Genomic DNA, 21,578 nt, shown 5'->3' with positions numbered 1-21,578 from the left:
AGACCAGAGCGAAATTTATTGAACTCGCCCTCAAGCAAATGTTCAGTTTTGTTCACTTTCCATGTTAATACCGTTAAATACGCAAACAGCTTACACCGTTAAGCCTGTCCTTAACTGGGCGAAGTCGACTACGCGAAGTATACTTCCCGAAGCTTTAGCACTGAGTTTTCTGTTAAAAGACTTCGCGAAGTCGAATTCGGGCTCAATTAACAATAACTTTTATATGTAATGTTGGTACTTCCCCAAACAGAGACGTGGTGGCCGAGACCATCACAGAGCTTCACGAAAGCGAGTGGTTCCATCTTCAGACCAGATCGGACTTTATTGAACTCGCCCTCAAGCAAATGTTCAGTTTCGTTCACTTTGCATGTAAATACGCACACCTCGTATACTTGTAATGTTGCTTCTTCCCCAAACAGAGACGTGGTGGCAGAGACCATCACAGAGCTGCACGAAGGCGAGTGGCTTGATCTTCAGACCAGAGCAGTCTTCGTGGAGCTTGCACTCTACAACCCAAACGTTAACCTCTTCACCTTCATACGTATGGGTGCCGAGTTCGCTGAGGTGGGTTGTTTTAATAATAACAAATATAAATACATGATGAGAGGTGACCTATAATTGTTTCCTCCGGGGTTTTATTATATTTTTTTTAAACCATCTAAAGTCGGGGTCACACCCGGGAACATACCCGAAATGGTTTAACCGTTTATAGGGCGTTAAAAAGACTTATTATCACATGATGAGAATGAAAGTCGCTTCTTCATTCCAATTTTGTTTGTTTGTTTAACGCCCAGCCGACCACGAAGGGCCATATCAGGGCGGTGCTGCTTTGACATATAACGTGCGCCACACACAAGACAGAAGTCGCAGCACAGGCTTCATGTCTCACCCAGTCACATTATTCTGACACCTGACCAACCAGTCCCAGCACTAACCCCATAATGCCAGACGCCAGGCGGAGCAGCCACTAGATTGCCAATTTTAAAGTCTTAGGTATGACCCGGCCGGGGTTCGAACCCACGACCTCCCGATCACGGGGCGGACGCCTTACCACTAGGCCAACCGTGCCGGTCTTCATTCCAATGCTTGTTATTATTCTCTCAAGTGCCAGGAGATTCTTACTTAATCTTGTTGCACAATGTCGAATGCATGTTTAGAGCGCTTTCTTCCGTTTGTTTCTCAGTTCTAATAATACATGAGTTTTCTAAAGCGGAGGCATTTAGGGAGACTCTGCTCTGAGGGCTGTACACTCATGGTAAAAAGAAATGCTACAACCACATTTTTATTCTTTATGTAACCGAGTGCCGAAACACTACGATCACCTCGGGAAGCGAAGTGCAATCAAACAGGATTGAAAATGTTAGGGCTAATTTCTTAGCCCTATAAAAACTGTTATGCAAACCCGAAGGTTTCCATGAACATACAGACAATCGGAAACCACCAGACCCTATCACAAACAGAATTCTACAATACACCGGTGTTGACTTTTAAAGGCCAACAACTCGGGTGCAGAGTCTGCTGTGAAAGGAGCGGTAGCCTCCCCTGTCACAATCGCCCCCGTTTGAATGAACTTCGTCCCGAAGTTCCGAACCGGGGGACCACTGTCCATCCCAAGTTCGCAGAATGGGAACAGCACGAAAATGTTCAGTGGTCATATTATGCCATTACCTGAACATATCATGCCGAGTCCCAACCCTGCTTGCAGCGCCAGATGTAACCGAGTGCCGAAACACTACGATCACCTCGGGAAGCGAAGTGCAATCTTAGGGCTAATTTCTTAGCCCTATAAAAACTGTTATGCAAACACGAAGGTTTCCATGAACATACAGACAATCGGAAACCACCAGACTGTTAGGAAACGCTACCGTTGCTGAGCTTTGGTTCAGTTTTGTGTGTTGCATGTAGTTGACTTATTTGTACTTTGTGGGAAGGTACCGATATTATATTTTGTAAACACAATATTTATGCTTGGACGAGAATGCAGGTGAACTTTCTAGTCCTGTCAAAACAAGTTGTTTACCATGCTGTTTTAGTGTGAGTTCGTGGCGTTCGATCGGATTAAGGGCGTCGGCACCTTTTGATGTACGTCACAGAGAACGTCACCATTCTAGTCCATGGGCGGTTCGCATATAATGTAGTTGTATCATGTTCGGTCTGGAATATTCTCGAGATTGAGTATTTACTATATATGCCAGCGCGATTTGAATGTTAAAAAGCTTCTACTTTGAGTTCTGCTAGATGTGCAGTTGTATGTATTGAATGCTGAATAAATCCTCGAACTCAATTTGACGAGTTGTTTTCTGCTGCTGCGAAGACGGGCGACGTAGAATAAAAGAACACAACTATACGACATTTGGGAACTTGTGGCAATCTCAAGTGTCGTGTAACAATTGGGGGCCAAGCCAAGGATCTACGTTTAACGCCAAGGGTTTTCCAGCAACAAGGACCAGTGTCAAGACAGTCACAGGAGGTAGCCATCAATCGGGTGTATCCTGAGGGATCAGTATTGAGACTACGGAACCGTGGATTCGGTGTGACTGGTGAAGAGTTTGGTAATCGCCGCAGCTCGGTACGGTGAGCGACGCCGGAGTGTATCGGGATTACAGAGGTTAGCTGCCGTTTGGACGAGACGGGCTTCGTCGCGGAGCTAGTGCATTAATACTACGAAATACGACTGGGGTACGTCGTGTACGTATCGTGAGCAGAGTGCGCCGTCACGTTAGACGAGGAGGGTGGCAGCCTGCGTCTACGAAGGTGAACAGCGACGAGAGAAGCATCGGAGGTGCAGTAGAGACTGTGTTCTTTTAGAAGACTACATTCGTCTACGTTCGTGGCTGTGAAAGAATACAGACGAACGCACCGGAAAAGACCAGAATGGCTGAATTCTGGGCAAAAGGAGTTGAACTGGGACTGAAAGGCAAGCAGTTGACGGAGTTCGTCGAGTCCCAGACACGACTGCTGGCGCAGCGTGAAGAAAGACAAGCGCAGCGTGAAGAAAGACAAGCGCAGCGTGAAGATAAAGAAAGACAAGCGCAGCGTGAGCGTGAACGTGAAGAAAGAGAAGCACAGCGTGAAGAAAAGCAAATTGAGCTGAAACGCTTGGAGCTCCAGATAGAAATTGAGACGAAGCGCTTAGAGCTTCAGACAGAAATGGTGCGTGTTCAAAATGAGCACGAGGCACCACGCCAAAGAGATAACCAGCAGCAAATGTTACACAGGGCACCGAAACTTCCAGCATTCACTGACGGGAAGGACCAGATCGACTGCTACCTTGCAAGATTCGAGAGGTTCGCTGAGAGTGCTAGATGGCAGCGCGACGACTGGGCGATTCAACTCAGCGCACATTTGACTGGGGCAGCACTTGAGGTCTACACTAGACTCTCAAACGATGACGCCAGAGACTATGATGTACTGAAGGAAGCTCTGTTGCGTTGCTACAACTTCACTGAAAGGGGCTACCGTCAACGCTTCCGCGAATGCCAGCCATTGTCTGGAGAGACACCGAGCCAGTTTGTGGAGCGCCTATCGTCATACCTGCAGAAGTGGGTGGAGTTATCAGGTGAAGAGCAGTCATACGAGAGTCTGCGGGACTTGATCGTGAAGGAGCAATTCCTTAATGCCTGCCCGAAGGACCTGGCGACCCGCTTGGAAGAGCAAAAACTGCGGGGTTTGAAGGACATTACTGATGCTGCTGAGCGTTATCTCATTGCTCATGGAAGGACCCTGGGGACGTCAAAGTCATCGAAACCTTTCCAGAAGAGCGGAAACCAGGGAAACCAACCTGCCAAGGGACAAACTGAGTCCGCACCATCATCCAATGAAGGGCAGAACATAACGTGTTTCCTTTGCAATGCCAAGGGTCACCGAGTTGCCAACTGTCCCCAAAAGAAAAATAACGGACATGTCAATGACAAAGCGCAAGAACATCGACGGAGATATTACGACAACAAGAGGCAAACGAGTGGCTCGAACCAACAAGTATGTGCGAGCAGCGTCATACTTCCAAGGGCTGCCGAGCAAGTGGCTACACCATCGGACGTTGAAGAATGTATATCTGATGGCCAGCTTCTACTCGCCAATGGCAGGTCAATCTCTGTCGTTGCCAGCGCAGCTGTGTCAGTGTCGAACATGCCCGTGTCGAAGGGATTTGTTGAGAAGCAGGAAGTGACTGTTCTCAGAGATTCGGGCTGCAATGGAATCATTGTCAAAGAAGATCTGGTGCCGACAGAGAAGTTCACTGGTGACTTCAAGTGGACGCTCATGGCTGACAGCAAATGCGTGAAGGCACCAGTGGTAAAAATCCAGATCGATACTCCATACTTCACCGGAGAAGTTGAGGCCGTCTGCCTGAAGAAGCCCTTGTACGATCTACTAATTGGGAACATTGGGGGTGCGAGACGTCCTGATGACCCTGATGTCGAATGGAGAATGGGCGCAGCTCAGCCTGCTGTTGAGGAGGAAGACCCACTGCCATTCGCGAATGAAGATATCAGCGAACTGTTACGAGATGACAGAGCAACTGTGCATCGCCGCGACCAGCCGCAGGTTGTAAGCGCTGTGACGACCAGAGCCCAGGCGAAGAAGGACAAAACAACTACGCCACTCAGGGTCACCAACAGTTCTGCAACTGCTGTCGTGGACAGGGATCGGCTGATTCAGCTACAGGAAGCTGATTTGACCTTGACAAAGTACAGGAGGCGTCCTGTCAAGGTGATGACTAAGGGCGAAGGCACTGTGCACTTTGAAGTAAAGGCCAAGATCCTGTACAGAGTGTTCCAGCACCCGAGAGTCAACGGTGGGAAGCCATTACGTCAAGTTCTGGTGCCTCAACCACTTAGGCGCCAGGTGATGGAGGTGGCCCACGACTCTATTATGGGAGGTCACCTGGGGGTCAAGAAGACATCGGACAGAATCCAGGCTGCGTTTTACTGGCCAGGACTGCATGCAGATGTGACTCGATTCTGCCGATCGTGCGATATTTGCCAGAAAACCATACCTCGAGGAAGGGTCCCGAAAGTGCCGTTGCAGAAGATGCCTTTGATCGACCGACCTTTCAAGAGGGTGGCCATTGACCTCATCGGCGAGATCAAACCGCCAAGTGAAGAGGGTCATCGTTGGGTACTGACCCTGGTAGACTATGCAACCAGGTACCCAGAAGCCGTGCCTCTGAAGAAAATTGACACCGAGACTGTTGCCGAGGCACTTGTGGACATTTTCAGCAGAATTGGGGTTCCTGAAGAGATCCTCACAGACCTGGGGACACAGTTTGTCTCTGAATGCATGGAAGAGGTCAACAGGCTGCTGAGCATTCGTCACTTGACTACGACACCCTATCACCCGATGTGCAATGGGCTGGTCGAAAAATTCAATGCGACGCTGAAGTCCACGCTGAAGAAACTATGCAGTGAGCAGCCAAGGCAGTGGCATCGATACATCAATGCCTTGCTGTTTGCATACAGGGAGGTGCCACAAGAGTCCACTGGATTCTCCCCGTTCGAGCTGATGTACGGGCGGACCGTGAGAGGCCCGATGCAGATACTGAAGGAATTGTGGACGAAAGATGTGGACACACCTGAAGTGAAGAACAGTTACCAGTACGTGTTCGAGTTGCGAGAGAAACTGGAGGAGACTCTCGAAATTGCTCGAGAGAACTTGAGAAAGTCTCAGGATAGCAGAAAGCACTACTACGACCGCAAAGCCGTAAACAGGAAGTTTGCACCAGGTAACAAAGTGCTGATACTGCTTCCCACGGATCACAACAAACTACTGATGCAGTGGAAAGGCCCATACGAGGTTGAGGCCGTGGTAGGGATCAACGACTACAAGGTGAATGTCGGCAAGAAGTCCAAGATCTACCACGCTAACCTCCTGAAACTGTATGTGGAGAGACCTCCGGAAGCAGTACAGGTTGCAGCAATGGTGGAAGAACCAGCCGAACTAGACGAGTTCGACGGTGAGGAACTACTGGAGTTGGGAGACCTCCACAAGAAAGAGGGAGTGGATGACGTCAAGCTAGGACCTGACCTGACAGAAGATCAGCAGAAGGAGCTGCATGATTTTATGGACAACTTCACCCATAGGTTCTCTGATGTTCCAGGCTCTACGTCCTTGGTCGAACATGAAGTCCACCTCACATCTGACGTTCCTGTTCGCTCAAAACCATACCCTATCCCGTTTCAGGCTCGGGAATCCTTGAAGAAGGACATCGACAACATGTTGAAGATGGGGGTCATCCGTGAGTCATCATCCCCTTACTCATCTCCCGTTGTTGTTGTCAAGAAGAAAGACGGTACAAACAGGGTATGCATTGACTTCAGGAAAGTGAATAAGATCACCGTGTTTGACCCTGAACCAATGCCGACGGTGGCTGATCTGTTCCGACGGTTGACTGGTGACACGTGACGACTTAACTCCACAAGATTGAGCAATCTTGGGATCACACGCAAACATACACCTCATTCACTAACGCACACCCAAGAAAGTTTACAAGTGGAGACAGACATCACTATGTATAAAAAGACTAAAGGAACCACATGTAACTTATAAGCTTTATATAATAAACACAAATTTATGCACGAAACATCAACACATTTAACGTGTACACTCTACAAATACTACGAACATTGACAACACATGAATTCACATGAAATTATCTTGGAACTCCAGTCCTAAGCACCCCCCCTATGGTTAAATAGCCTGTTAGTATACGGCGCTCAATAAGGTCGCATCACCAAATTACACGAACACAGACACATGCTTTAACCACGACAGAGTACTTAGCTTTTTCGGGATACACAACGCCCACCAAGGCCTCACATGTCCTTCCCTCCTCAGAAGGCCGCAGCTTCCTGATTCTGACCCCCTAGAAAGGTCCCCGACTGCCTAAGCACGTCGAACCCAGCTCCAGTCCTTCGGAGCTGTTCCCCAGATTCCTAGGCATGTAGAGTTGACCAGACTCCTTCCTCATGCTGTCTTCTGGTGGTCCTGCGTACACTCTGGGGGGAATCTACTGGTCGGAGTAACCCACGCCGCTCTTCTTGCGTTGCTGTGAGCCGTAGTCGCCTCCTGACAGCGTCCCATCTGTCCCGATCTCAACGCCTTCACGTGAACATACGTCCCTCCTCCGTTCTCTCTCCGGCCAACTGCATGTAAATAAAATCAGCACGTTAATACTGAACAATAATATCCCTAGCTACCTGGCGTGTATCGATGGTTGTGTTAGTGTTCATCGGTGATGCAAACCTTTAGCGCATCATACCGATGGACATCAAGATCGAAACTTTACACCAAGTAACCATGTATGGAAAAGGATAATATTTAATACATTAGCTTTACAACGGGGCTTTACAATATAGATTTATAGTTTGCTTAAACCTATAAACTTATTGTATTTGTCATGACCATATGCGCCATGTGATATGTTACAAATAACTGGACAAACGTTCACTAAATGTTAGATTGTGGTATCCAACTTTAACATTACATTACGCAACCACAATTGCATGACACAACACCCATATCCCCACATGTATGATAACTCCCCGCGTAATATTACACACTATAATATGAAGGTATAAAACAACATGCTCAATAACATAAGGATACAAAAGTTGTCGGAAAGTAGACCGCCATCTTGTATAAAATGTGATATTCCGTGTAAACGAATATTTAACAGTTATGTGCAAATAATTACACACATATAATTCCACGGTATGTTCACTGCATATCACTTCCAAACATGCATTAATATACATGTAAATCCCGAGGCTCCCTATACGAATAGGTAGTAATGGGCCGGTCGATGTAATTCTCATATTTCCCGTGCACATTCCCACGGACATAAACACGCTTCAAAATCACCGTGTCCCACAATATTACAACACTACTGAAACGTAAACACAAACAAAACAAACATTAGACAACGACATCTACTCAGCCACAGCAATTCGAAACAATAGTCCACCCGCCAAGTCAATGACAACGCTCACCGTAAAAAACCGCCGGGTGATGGAGTACTCGCGCCCGCCAGTACGTCTGCAACCGTACCGTTGACTCTCTCGGGTAGCACTGAACCAAAACCGTGCTAGTTCGCTGACGGGGTGCCAAAGTGTATTCGTACACCGCTGACCCGGACTATGTTAATGCTTCTCTTACTAAATAGCCTATAGATACGCTATAATATAATTTATGCATTACACTATATTATCTTACCAGGTGAAATGAACATTATTTAATTTGCACGACTGTGCCCAACAAATATTTACAAACTTTCGTTTTCTGCAGCTTGACCTGGTTTGTTCACCGCGCGTTACCGGGTGACTATAGCCCGTTCCACGATTCGGACACAAACTTGCAAATACGCGAAGTTACAGGCGTAAAGCATCTCACATCCCACACGCATACATTCTACAATAGTGTTTGGACTCCAATGCTTATGTTGTAAATAACACAATTATTATATACACTCAAACATATAACAATTACATCATCTCGTGTATCTACAAAAAGCCTGTTTAAGCTTCTTCTGCATCTCTAAAACCTCGGGTTGTGACAACTGGCAGTAAGATCTTCTCAAAGATCGATCTCAGCAAGGGATATTGGCAGATTCCTGTGCGCGAAGAGGACATACCAAAGACCGCCTTTGCAACTCCAGACGGAACGTATGAGTGCCTGCGGATGCCTTTTGGCATGGTGAACAGTGGTGCTACCCTGAAGAGGGGAATGCGAAAAATGCTCAAAAGAATGAAGAATGTTGTGTACTACTGGGATGATCTGCTAGTCCACACGGAGACCTTTGCGGAGCATCTGGAGACTTTGAGGGAACTGTTTTCCCGCCTGACAAAAGCTAATCTGACCGTGAGACCCAGCAAGTGCATTTTGGGGACCGACAACGTTGACTTCATAGGTCATTCACTGAAGGAAGGTCAAAAGGGGCTTTTGTTGGAAAACGTCACCAAGATCCTCAATGCGCCACGTCCTGAAACCAAGAAGCAGGTGCGATCCTTCCTTGGATTGGCTGGGTACTACAGAGAGTTCATTCCAAACTTCGCCGCCATAACGGCGCCTTTGTCGGACATGACCCGAAAAGGATGTCCCAACCGAATACTCTGGGGACCAGCTCAGGAGAAGGCATACCAGACTGTGCGCGACCTGATGTCACGAGACCCGGTGCTACGCCTTCCTGATACTGCCAAAGAGTTCATCTTGCGTACAGACGCATCGGACGAAGGGATCGGCGCCATGCTGATGCAAGAGCATGGAGGTAAACCATTTCCGGTCAGCTATGCCAGCAAGAAGCTGTCAGGAGCCGAGAAGAACTACTCGACCATGGAGAAAGAGTGTTTAGCCATCGTGTGGGGAATCAAGAAATTTGAACTCTACCTCCAAGGGGTGAAATTCGTGCTTCAGACTGATCACAAACCCCTCACCTACCTGAACTCTGCAAAGTTTGTGAATAATCGTATCATGAGGTGGGTGATGTACTTGCAGAACTTTGATATGCGAGTGGAATCGATTAAGGGTTCAGACAATGTTGGAGCAGATTTTCTCAGCCGAGTATGTGAGTAAAACTGTGTTCATTCTCCAACAGACTAATGTACATACCTGGATTTCAATCTGTTATGTATACATAATATGTGTACAGGTAGCGTTTCAATGATTGAAAGAAATTAGGTAAATTTCTTCTGGTGTTGGGGGTAATGTTAGGAAACGCTACCGTTGCTGAGCTTTGGTTCAGTTTTGTGTGTTGCATGTAGTTGACTTATTTGTACTTTGTGGGAAGGTACCGATATTATATTTTGTAAACACAATATTTATGCTTGGACGAGAATGCAGGTGAACTTTCTAGTCCTGTCAAAACAAGTTGTTTACCATGCTGTTTTAGTGTGAGTTCGTGGCGTTCGATCGGATTAAGGGCGTCGGCACCTTTTGATGTACGTCACAGAGAACGTCACCATTCTAGTCCATGGGCGGTTCGCATATAATGTAGTTGTATCATGTTCGGTCTGGAATATTCTCGAGATTGAGTATTTACTATATATGCCAGCGCGATTTGAATGTTAAAAAAGCTTCTACTTTGAGTTCTGCTATATGTGCAGTTGTATGTATTGAATGCTGAATAAATCCTCGAACTCAATTTGACGAGTTGTTTTCTGCTGCTGCGAAGACGGGCGACGTAGAATAAAAGAACACAACTATACGACATTTGGGAACTTGTGGCAATCTCAAGTGTCGTGTAACACAGACCCTATCACAAACAGAATTCTACAATACACCGGTGTTGACTTTTAAAGGCCAACAACTCGGGTGCAGAGTCTGCTGTGAAAGGAGCGGTAGCCTCCCCTGTCACATTTACAACGAGTGTTTATTCATATTGCTTTGATACAATCGTTGCCGAATAGCAATATGTGTGAACAATAATTAAATGCTAATGAACACGTTATCAAGATGTACCGTATTACACAGTTACGATCGCACTATGACAGACAAGCGATGCAATCAGCACTTCACTTACATATAATTTCATTGTTTAGGTTGGTTCTGTGGTCATCTGGAGGAGCTGCAAGACCCTCAGGCTGTACGACCACCTCGGAGCCTTGGGGGCCTATGTGTTGATCTGCGAGATCGTGACTTGTGTCGTGGTGCTCATCTTCACTGTCAAGGCCATCAAGAAGATCTGGAACCAGGGGCGTGCCTACTTCAAAGATTTCTGGCAGGTCAGTGGCTTACAGCAAATCGATGTCGTCGTGGAATGTTAGCGTAACTCGATTCGTGGCGATTTTGATGATGTTGATGTTTTCAGACTAAGTAGATCATTTAACGTTCTGTTATCTTTCTATTCATACCAGGAACGAATATAAACACTATTTCATCATAAAAATCATCTGTTTTGTCCTTCTCCTGAAAAGCTGTCTAAAAAATGTTACGCCTAAATTCCACGTCGACGTTGAAATGTGCATTTGACAGGAACGATGGTAGGAAACAATGACCATTCAGTTGTGTCACACACAACAATAAAGTTTGCCTTTGCTGAAGAGTTCGGGTCAGAGACGTGTTAAGCATGTTGCTGTGTTTAAGCATTGACATGCTTCCACTTGAAACTTCGAGGTTATCATTGTCGATTGACGCCCGATCAGAGCTTCATTGAAGCCTACCAGATCAAAAGCGCATCAGAGGCACTAACTTGCACGACCATCTTGGAGTCATCCCAGTCACATTATAAGATACGTCACAGCGCCATTTTTGTTGTTGTTGTTGTTGTTGTTGTTGTTGTTGTTGTTGTTGTGTCTCTTGTTTGTTTCCACTTTAAAAGCCGATATGTCGAAGTTCTTGTGAATGTTTGGTTTTGTCTTGAATTAAACGTTCCAATAATTTAACCTTTCTTGTTGTTTGATTTATGTCGTCACAGGTGTTGGATGTGGCCGCAATAGTAACTTCCTACACGGCAGTGGTATTCTACGTGGTCAAGACGCTCAACGCTGACGACGTCATGGAGCTCTGGCGCAAAGATCCTAAGGTTTGTGCCCATGTGTCTGCCCTTATCTATGGCAAGCAAATGTGCCTAAAGCCAGACACTAGAGGTCAGCCTTATGGTTAAAGGCACACTCCCTCCCGTGGTGACAGTTGGGCTCACCATCTCAGATCTGGTCAAGCTTTTACATGGGATAAAACCATCCCTCCACTTGGTCACATACCAAACCTCAACATCCTGACAGGTTGCTGTGGTGATTTGGAATTGTTTTCGAATTAATTTCTGAATATGACACTATATATAGTGGCTTTACGAAATCAGTTCATCAAATCAGTTCCACTGTGAACAGAGAGTACCCATGGCCCAGGCAGTTCTTTTTTGGTATGTGACCAGGTGGAGGGATGGTTTTATCCCAAGTTAACGCCTGACCCCATGTACATCTGAGATGTTGAGCCGAACTGTTTTTAAAAGAAAAAGTGTGCCTTTGAATAGAAAAAAGATGAAGTGTTGCTGAGATTGCACGGCTGAAGTTGTTCGACAGAAATGACCACACAAAGTGTGTGTGCTTGTTTTTTTCCCCTGTTAATTGCTCACACATGGAAGGCAAACTGCAGCGGTAAATTATTTTAATTTGTTTTGCCTTTTGTAAGCTGGCCCGAGAAAATTATTTTTGAACAGTCGTACAAGTAGCACAGATCCATTACACCTGTAGATTTTGATTTTGATTTATTGCATGTGATATGAAAGGCAAGTCTGTACACACACGTAGTCAATTCATTCATGTGATTTTGTGTGGCTGTTACACGATGAAGAGCACGGTTACGCGAGTTGTACGAGTTGCAAAATGTCATACAATGAGTAAAGGGAATTTAGTGTAAAAAATTATCTAAAAATTATTATTTAAAAAAAATTAAAACTGCGCATTTTCAGCAATTGGTCGTATTGAAAATTCAAAGAACACACAGTATATGTAAAACTGACGGTCTTTGTGCTGTGGTCTCAAACAGGTGTACGTGGACTTTTACCTGCCCGTGCTTTGGGACGACGTGTACGGCTATCTCCTGGCCGGCCTGGTCTTTGTGGTGTCCATCCGTCTCCTCCGTGTCCTGGGCTACAACAAAAGAGTGACCATGATCGCCGCAGTCCTGGCTCGCTCGGGCAGGCCGCTCTTCGGTTTCATCGTGGTTTTCTTCGTCATCCTCACGGCCTACATGTCGGCTGGCGTGGTGACCTTCAGTTCCACGATGTACGAGTTCAGGTCTGTGTGGGACAGCTACTGCACTCTCTACCTCGTGCTGCTCGGCAAGAACGTGCTGGGCCGGTTCATCGAGCAGGCGCCGCTGTGGGCCCAGGCCTACTTCATCTCGCTGACCGTCCTGGTCATCCTCATCCTCTACACCATGTTCCAGGTGAGACGTCGCTGGGCTAGAAGTCTTACCTTATGGGTTTTATTCTCCAGAGCTTGGTACCAGTGGAAACCATGTTGCGAATGGGATATTTCTTAATACTGTTTTGTTGTTGCATGTCTGTGTCATTATCTAACTGGATTAGAACTGATAAAAGGAAAAATGACACATTCTAGTTGCCATTTAATATACGTCATAATAATTTAAAGGACTGAAAATGCATGTCTCAAAATGGTAAACAGCTCTGGAGAATAACCCTTGTCTTAGTCCTCTTTGTATGGGGCTGTGCATAAGGCCAGCACCAAAGTCCGCCACTGTCTGCAGAAAGTCTTTGAAGATCCAGGTACGTCCATGCTCTTTCATGTCCCTCTGAAAACCACCACAGAACAAAATATTTCACAAACTAGCGTCTTGAGCTATCAAGTCAAAACGGGAAGGATAAATTAAAGACGAATCACACTAGTGTTGAACCGTTTAGCCCAAACTACAGTGCCAACAATTTCAGAAGAAAAAATATATGTCTGTTCTACTTGCAGACAATACATTAGTATTGAATTCAGTTCAATTGAATTGAATTGAGTTTAATTGAATGGAATTGAATTCAATGAATTGAATAGAGCTGGGTTGGGTTGGGTTGAGTTGAGTTGAACGGAATTAAATTGAATTGAATTGGATTGGATTGGATTGAATTGAATTGAATTGAATTGAATTGAATTGAATTGAAAATGTGCTTGTTGTGTTTCCAGGCCATTCTGTGTAACGCCACCAGCCAGGTACGGTCAGACCTGGACAGCGTGCCTCCTCCCTATGGGCTGACCAACGTCATTGACAAGTTCTACCGTGCCGTCATCGCTGACTGGATACCGCAATGGCTGGTCAAGCCCAACAAGGCTGTTGGTAAGCGTGCAGGCTGAAATCAAAACTGTATCATCATGATTGTGTATCCTTGCGTGGTATTGTTTGTACTTGTCGGTTGTTGGTTGGTTTTTATGGGGAGGGGGGGGGGGGGTGTATGTATGTGTATTTGTTGTTGATGTTGGGTTTTTTTTGGGGGGGGGGAAAGTACTTTTTTCGGGTGGAGGTCTTTCTTCCTGTTCTTTTGTTTTTTGTGTGTTTATTGTTGTTGTCTTGTGTAGGTGGGTGATGGGTATGTGTGTGTATGGATGTGTTTGTTGTTGTTGCTGTTTTCTTCTTCTCCGTATTTCCTCTTTCACCTTCTTTTCGTTGTTGCTGGATTTTTCGGCTTACTCCATAATTTTCTTTTTGTTTCTTCTCTCGTCTGTTTTTGTCCTGTTTTAATTTTATGGGATTTATTTGGTTTGTGTGTGTGTGTGTGTGATGTGTGTGGTCCCATCGATCCCAAGCTTTTTGGGTTGGTATGTGATTTGTTCCCTTGGTATATATATTTATTATGAAGCAGAAGTGGTTTTGTTTCTAACTTCTTCACACAAAAAATCTCCCTCCGTTTTTTGTTTTCTATAACTTTTTTTGTATTCGCTTTCTATCATTTCTTCTTTTTGTTTTGCCTCCCTGTTCTCGCTTCAACTTCTTTGGTAAAATTATTCACAAAACGCACAGATATTCAGCGTAAGGGAGAAAACTGTGCAGCGTTTTCCATGCCATTAGGTTACTTCCCTTGCATTAATTTTGTTCATGTTGATGAATTGTATCTTGTGTGCTGTCTCTTATTATTTCAGTGTGAAGGAAATCTAACAGTTGTGTGAAAACATCAAAGTAATTTCTTATTTTTACACCAGATTGAGATACTGTAATACAATATAAAACAATATTTACAGTGTTCGAGCAGGGCCAGGCGCTACAAATTGATTTGGAGCACAATCAGAAGTATTTCATTTGTAAATTGTCATTATTTTGTTTGATTTGGTTTGTTTTGCTCGATCTTGTTTAGTTGTTGTTGTTTGTTTGTTTCTTTGGGTGTTTTTGATTGTTTGGATTGGGGTTGTTGTGTGTGTGTGTGTGTGTGTGTGTGTGTGTGTGTGTGTGTGTGTGTGTGTGTGTGTGTGTGTGTGTGTGTTTGCGACCATGACTTCCACGTGGGTGTTATCTGGCGCACAAAATGTTCATAGAAGAGACAAAACGCACAGGGCGCTTCTGGACAAATACAACTATACGTCCAGTCGCTTGTTCTGTCATAACTAAAGGTCAAGTTGATGTACATTAGATATGGATCACTTCGGCCGTTTCATGAACCTGATGCCACGTGCAATAAATCCCATCATGGGTATATTCAGCGCTTTGTGCAGGGTTTTACCCTGGATACATGTGCTTTATAAATATTATTATCATTATCATAATTATGATCTTAGCTAATTAATGTAATTCTGAACGTATTCAATGTTCTCGTCACTACAGCCCCCGAGAGCCGAGCTCCAACGGCCAAACTGATGCCCGGGTACAGCAAAGCGTCCTTCCTGCAGCCGCCGCCTGACCACCACGATGACAACCGGACACAGCCACATCGTGTGCTGGCCACCCTGGCTGACCACTTCAACAAGTTCTACCAGGTCAGTTGGCCTTCACTTATAAGGCTGAACCGTGTGTATTAGAGGGAGGGGTTCCCAAACTGAAGGGGGCCAGGTAGCTCAGGTGGTAAAGCACATGACTTTTGATCCTAGGGTCGCGGGTTCGATTCCAGGCACTGGTCAACTTTATGTGCAGACTCAGAGATGGTATCCATGTTCCATCCCCATGTCACCATCATGTTTTTATTACTTAGTTAGTGGAAGAATTTTTTTGTAATGTATGTTTGATGGTGTATGCTTTAAATTAAGCGTTGTTGACTATGAATGTAGATGTAAATGCTTGTATAACTGTGTTTTAATTTTAAATGTGTCAAGCGCAAACAGCATAATTGTAAAGTTATGATGTTGCGCTATTTAAATGCTCATTTATTATTATTATTATTCTGCAATAAGTGCTGGTGGCTGATTACACCCAAACACGCATACACCTGTGTATCTAATCTAATGGATGTAAGCGTGTGTGTGTGTGTTGTCGCCATACCTCAGAGATGGGAAAAAGCAGGACAAGATATTGTGCATGCACACTGAAGAGGAGCAACACATGTGCATCTTGGTTTTAGTTTCTTAATTTATTGTTTCCTTTCTCAGATAAAGAACCTCCCCGTTAGTGCATGGCCAGTACAGCGCCTACTGTTTATCTGTAGCGGGCACATACTGCCAGTGGCTTTTGAGTTTCTCTATTTTTCTTATCAAAAGAAAAAATGAGAAAAGAAAATCAATCAAGAAGATACAGGAAGGTTCTAGCATCAAAGGGAGGTAACTCTTTGTTATCCATGGAAGGGAGGTAACTCTTGCCATGCCTTATCATTCTCAAAGGGTGTAAAGGGATGAAGTTAAACATGTTGCCTAATGATCTCGAACTTTCTCAAGAAAGTGAGGTAACTCATACCATCCGTCGCGATATAACCTTCGTGGTTGAAAACGACGTTAAACACCAAAGAAAGAAAGAACTCATACCATAAAAACCATATTAGCAGGAATTGGTTTCTCTGGGAGTGTAGAACATGTCTTCAAATGCTTTTGACGTCATAAAGGGTTTTTAATGTCTTTAAGTTTTCAATGTACGAATTAGCAAGGGAGGTAGCTCATTTCCCCTGAAAGTTTGTTTTGGAGTTTTTCTTTCCCATTTTTATTTTACTTGTGGTTCTTTGATTTAGAATTCAGAAAACTCCTGTGTGATGGTTCTTGGAACACATTCCTAAGGGCTCTGCTAATACTCCGGGCTAAGCCGGGTCTCGACTGCTAGTCTCATCTGAAAGTCGAGATAACACCCGGGATCATGCATCTTATGGTTTCACATAGAGGGCGTAAAGCAACATTATCATCAAACTGAGGCTGCGGACTAGGTGCTGACCAGGCGAGGGGGTTTGGAAGCAAAGCCCCCCTGATGGTGTTGAAATGTAACTGTTGAATGGGGTATTTCTGGTCTCTTCTAGAGAAAAGAAAGAGGTACATTTGGCAGGTGAGGAGGGTGTCGTGAAATGAAGGTAAATGTACAGAGGTTGTGAAACATAAAACTTGAAAAAGCAAGGATGGGGGGGGGGGAGGGAGGAGGGGGGGAGGGGGGTGTTCTGGAACCCAGGAACCCCTTTTCAGATCCAGACCTGACTCATAGTGTCCACCATGCAGGTCGTAAAATGTTCCCTTCTCTAATTCTTCTCTGTCGCTTCTTCAGACGACCACTCCCGAGGCGTACCGTGGAACCCCCCTTTTAAGACCTCTAAAAATCTGAGAAAATCAGGTCTTAAAAGGCAGGGAGTCTTAAAATTGGGGTAAATTTACAGAGGTAATGAACAGAATGTCAGAGAAAACAGGGCCGTACAAAGGAGGAAGTCTTAAATGGGGGGGGGGGGGGGTAAAAAGAGGGTTCCCACTGCATATACAAATGCCACCGTCAAGTGTAATATGGGCTGCCAGGTCGCCGAACAGCTTCTCCTACAGGGTGGTCTAATCTTGCGTCTTTTATCCTCCTGCAGCGGGCAGTCCTGGAGTAGGTGCGCTGATAATTGTCATGGGTGCAGTGTCGCAAGGAGACATCTCTGATTGTCATCATTTTCACGAGTTTTCATTCACAAGCACCTGGGAAATAAATCTCATGTTCCCCAGGCAATAAATCCCCGGTTACCATAGTTGCAGGAAGCAGGTTATACATGGATAATCAAATGCAAACCCAATAGAAACGCTCGGGTATTCTTCGGCTCTTTTCATTGGTGTTTCCCCAGACCTAAACAGACGACACGACACTCCTTTGCAAAGTTCCAAAAACGAACTGGCAAACTGGCAAAAGTAAACAAAAAACAAAACTACTTCATGATTGAAAGGTCATACATTCATCAAAAACAAATGAAACCTAGCGATATGTTTTGTCTTCTAACAGAGTCATGGAGTGCGTGTATCTGTGTTTCGATACACAGACGTTCGGAGAAACACGAACGTCAAGTTCAAGTAAAACGACCCCTGACACACACATTTTGACCCGTGCACAAGACGTTGTATCGAAAAACGAAGCACAAATAAGAATCAATAATAAAAGCAAAGAAAATAGCAACAAGATATGCAAACATCTAACAAAGCCGAGCAAGCAGAATGACAGGTCTAATGAAAAACAAAGAGGTACTGAGTCGGAAACAAGATCGCGATTCTTTCCTTCGCTGCACGACGCAAATCTTCTGTGACCTTTGACCAAACGTAGCTTCCACATTCGATCACTCGGCTTAATATTTACAACAGAAAGCCGAGGGGGTGGAATACCGAGATGAACCTACAGAACTGTGCATCCTCAAACCTGACATATTCATCCCAACATTTAAAATGAACTCAAAAACACAGAAAGTTGCTTTCACACGCCAGCTTTGATTGCCAGTGGTTATCAAACCGGGACTCGTGTGGTTATCAGCAGGGAACCCGTGTTTTAAAGCATGGCTCCCTGGGTTGATTGTGCACTTATTTTCTCACTACCAAAATGATGACAAAAACGATGTTTGGTGGTGTGTTGACAGACCAGCTTTTTTGTCGGTCCTCGGGGGGCATATCGACTTTTGTTTCATATTTATTGACCGCGGCCTTCGGCCTTAGTAAATAAATATGAAACAAAAGACGATATGCTCCCCCTCGGACCGACAAAAAAGCTGGTCTGTCAACAACCCATCAAACATCTTATATTGCCCGCCCTCAGCTTGTTGAATAAATACGCAGACATGTTCACTCAATAAGGTCTTAAGACCCCATGAGTTATCATTTTTCAACTTTCGCTTTCAGACGGAGGAGAAGCAGAAGAAGAAAAGAACGAGACGCAGGAGGAAGGGAGGCTTCACTGACTTGGACAACCAGCAGGGGATGGGAAGCCGCAACACACTGGTGTGACGTCATTGGCCTATGACCTACTTCACGATAATCTGAAAGGAATGAGACAGAGTGCTATTGTAAGATCTAAGATACAAACGGGAGTAAGCGATCTAAATACATACACCATAACCGTGCAATAGAGGAAGTGAGAGTTATGCGAAATCAATCTCCTGTCACCTGAGAAAATAGCAAGCATTGAAATGAACAAACGTCTTTTATCCTCATTTAAAGTGAAATGATGAAATGATGAAAGTCACGTGTTAATTTCAGTGCTTGTTATTTCCCAGGTGCCAGGAGACTGGTTCCGTATAACTCTCACTTACTCTTGTTGCACATAGCGCATGTATCAAGAGGACTTCCTTCATTTTGTTTCTCAGATCTAATTCATAATAAGCACGTGCCGCTTGTTTTCGGACTGTTTTGACGCCTCTCTTCAATGTTATCTGAAACATCAGAAAGAAAACAGTTGTTTTATTTCCTTAGACATTTTCTAAAGACAATCACATACCACAACAGACATGGTTTGCATATTCAGAGTATTGTGAATGTCTCGTAAGAGTAAGGAAGTACATAACATAATAAAACCATCCTATTTAATCAATAACGTTTCGATACCTTATTCAAAAATTAAAATAATTTATATATTAAAACTATACTTCTGTGCGCCTTAATTCGGCCCGAAAAGATAAGTATTTTCAATCCAAATGCATTAATGGTCTTCTTTATATTTTGGTATATTGCAAACGTTGGAAAATTAAATGTATATTATCAGATATGCGAAAACTATATTTATGGAACATTATATTATAATCTGACTGTTAATGTAATCGATGGGTTAGTATAGCCAATGCTTAAAGTAAAATGAATATAACTATGTGATTGTTTAGAATTAAAAGTTGTGTACGTTTCTTTGTGAACAATGTTGCTTTTTTATTTCACTTTTTTTGTGCTCATCTATTGGCTTTTTGGCGCGTTTCCTATTAACTCATTCCGGGCATATTATAAGAAGATACCTAAGATACGATCATGCTGTTCGGTAAGCTTAACATTTACGTCACCTTAAGTACCATGCTTAAAATCACAGTAATGAATGCACAGATAAAGATGCTGCGGCGTTGTTTGAGGCACTGTTACTTTACATTTTCTTTGTTTGATTATGATTTTTACAATCTCTAAGTCAGAGGTGGCCCAAAAAAACTTGGCTCTTCAAAATGTAAATGTTGGTCTATTTTCTTTTTATATTTTCCCCGTTTGTAACTGACATTGTTGGAAAGAGTTCCTTATTTCCGTAATTTTGTAAAGTTTCCGAGGATGGAGCTTGAGTCTACCCCTGAGAATAGGAATTAGAATTAAATTCGGCCTTAATCCCAATTGAGGTGTCCCAAATTAAACAGGTATACAGGGCTATTAAAGAACTGATGAAACCAGGTATCTAAGCTGGGAAATCGAATTATTTTATCTTTTCAAATTTACTAATTTATTTAGTGGTGATTATTGTGCAAAAGTCTGATACCACATAGTCAAATATCATGCATCATCTTATAAATAAGGCTTAACGCTTCCGTTTCTTTTTATCTTTCGCATTAGCAATCTTTAAACTTAAATACTGGTTTCTAAAAGTTTGATACTCAATATACTCAAGTTTCAGTCGTTATCTTGAAAATTAACACGATTAGCCCTATTTTATTATTTGTATTTATGGCCTCGGCATTCCTTAAACTTACAGAAAGTGTATCCCTTTTACAAGGGGTAGACGCCAGCTTTTTAATCCAGCGTTTACTCATCCATATGTCTCTCGCTTCTTTTCTTTCTATCTATTTTTGCTTTTTTGTGATGGGGGAAGGGATAGCTTGGTAGGAATGTAAGCCGCTGTTGGTAATTTAATTGTTTTTCACTGTAATGTTTTGTAATGAACGCGCACAATAACAAAGGATTCCCTTGAGATCCTGAACTTTGTTTAAAAACACTCCTTAAAATAAACTACCAACTAAATGTTTACCCTATCGATTCCTGTCTTCTGCACAAACACACTCACATACTTACGCACGCAAGGACGCACTCACACACACACACACATACACACACACACACACACACACACACACACACACACACAGTGACACACACACACACACACACACACACACACACACACAGGCACATACACAGGCACACACACAGGCACCACTGTATATATATACAGTAATAATGTCGTTTCAAATACTTTGCAACACATGTAACCCAAACAAAACATGTGTCCGCACCCCTTCTTTTTATTAAAACACAGCTTGATGATTTTAATCAACCAAATTTCTTGTGCAACAGTTTAAACTTGCTTCGCATGCGATTATTCACTGGCATAGTTAATACACTTTCAAGCTGTACATGTTAATTGTTTTTACTGTTGAGTTAAGGTACACACGAATTTACACACACGATTGCACACACACAAACGCACGCACACACACACACACACACACACACACACACACACACACACACACACACACACACACACACTCACGCACAAATGAACTCGCACAAATACGAACACACGAATGAACGAACACAAACATTAATTTTGCACCTACGCAAACACACTTTTCACCCTGTCTATCTTTTCCACCCATTCCCATAATTTTCATTTCGTGATGTGCAGTTGAACAATAGCTGTGATAAACAGAAATAAGGAAATACCTACAAAATGTTATCATCTCATCTGAGAAATTTACAAAAACACTGTGATTAAAGAGTTTTATCAGCAACATTCGGGTGTCCGTGTTTGAGTATTACCTCACTAGTTTCAAGAGGTTT

The 21,578-nt window shown here is 43.8% G+C and overlaps 1 protein-coding gene across 1 annotated transcript in view; it reads left to right on the top strand.

Moving 5' to 3' along the window:
- LOC138959270 (polycystin-1-like protein 2) overlaps positions 1–21,281 on the top strand; it is a 56,910-nt gene extending 35,629 nt beyond the window's left edge. Inside the window, exons 26-32 of the mRNA XM_070330675.1 lie at positions 420–564; positions 10,533–10,715; positions 11,408–11,515; positions 12,478–12,879; positions 13,623–13,773; positions 15,250–15,401; positions 18,678–21,281. Coding sequence (XP_070186776.1) covers positions 420–564; positions 10,533–10,715; positions 11,408–11,515; positions 12,478–12,879; positions 13,623–13,773; positions 15,250–15,401; positions 18,678–18,782 — 1,246 coding nt within the window. The 3' untranslated portion in view covers positions 18,783–21,281. The remainder of the gene's footprint in view (positions 1–419; positions 565–10,532; positions 10,716–11,407; positions 11,516–12,477; positions 12,880–13,622; positions 13,774–15,249; positions 15,402–18,677) is intronic.
- Positions 21,282–21,578: the final 297 nt, after the last annotated feature.

The sequence above is a fragment of the Littorina saxatilis genome, linkage group LG2 (assembly GCF_037325665.1).
Source record: "Littorina saxatilis isolate snail1 linkage group LG2, US_GU_Lsax_2.0, whole genome shotgun sequence".
NCBI lineage: Eukaryota > Metazoa > Mollusca > Gastropoda > Littorinimorpha > Littorinidae > Littorina > Littorina saxatilis.
The sequence above is the reverse complement of the archived record's forward strand: the minus strand, read 5'-3'. Positions and strand labels throughout refer to the sequence as shown.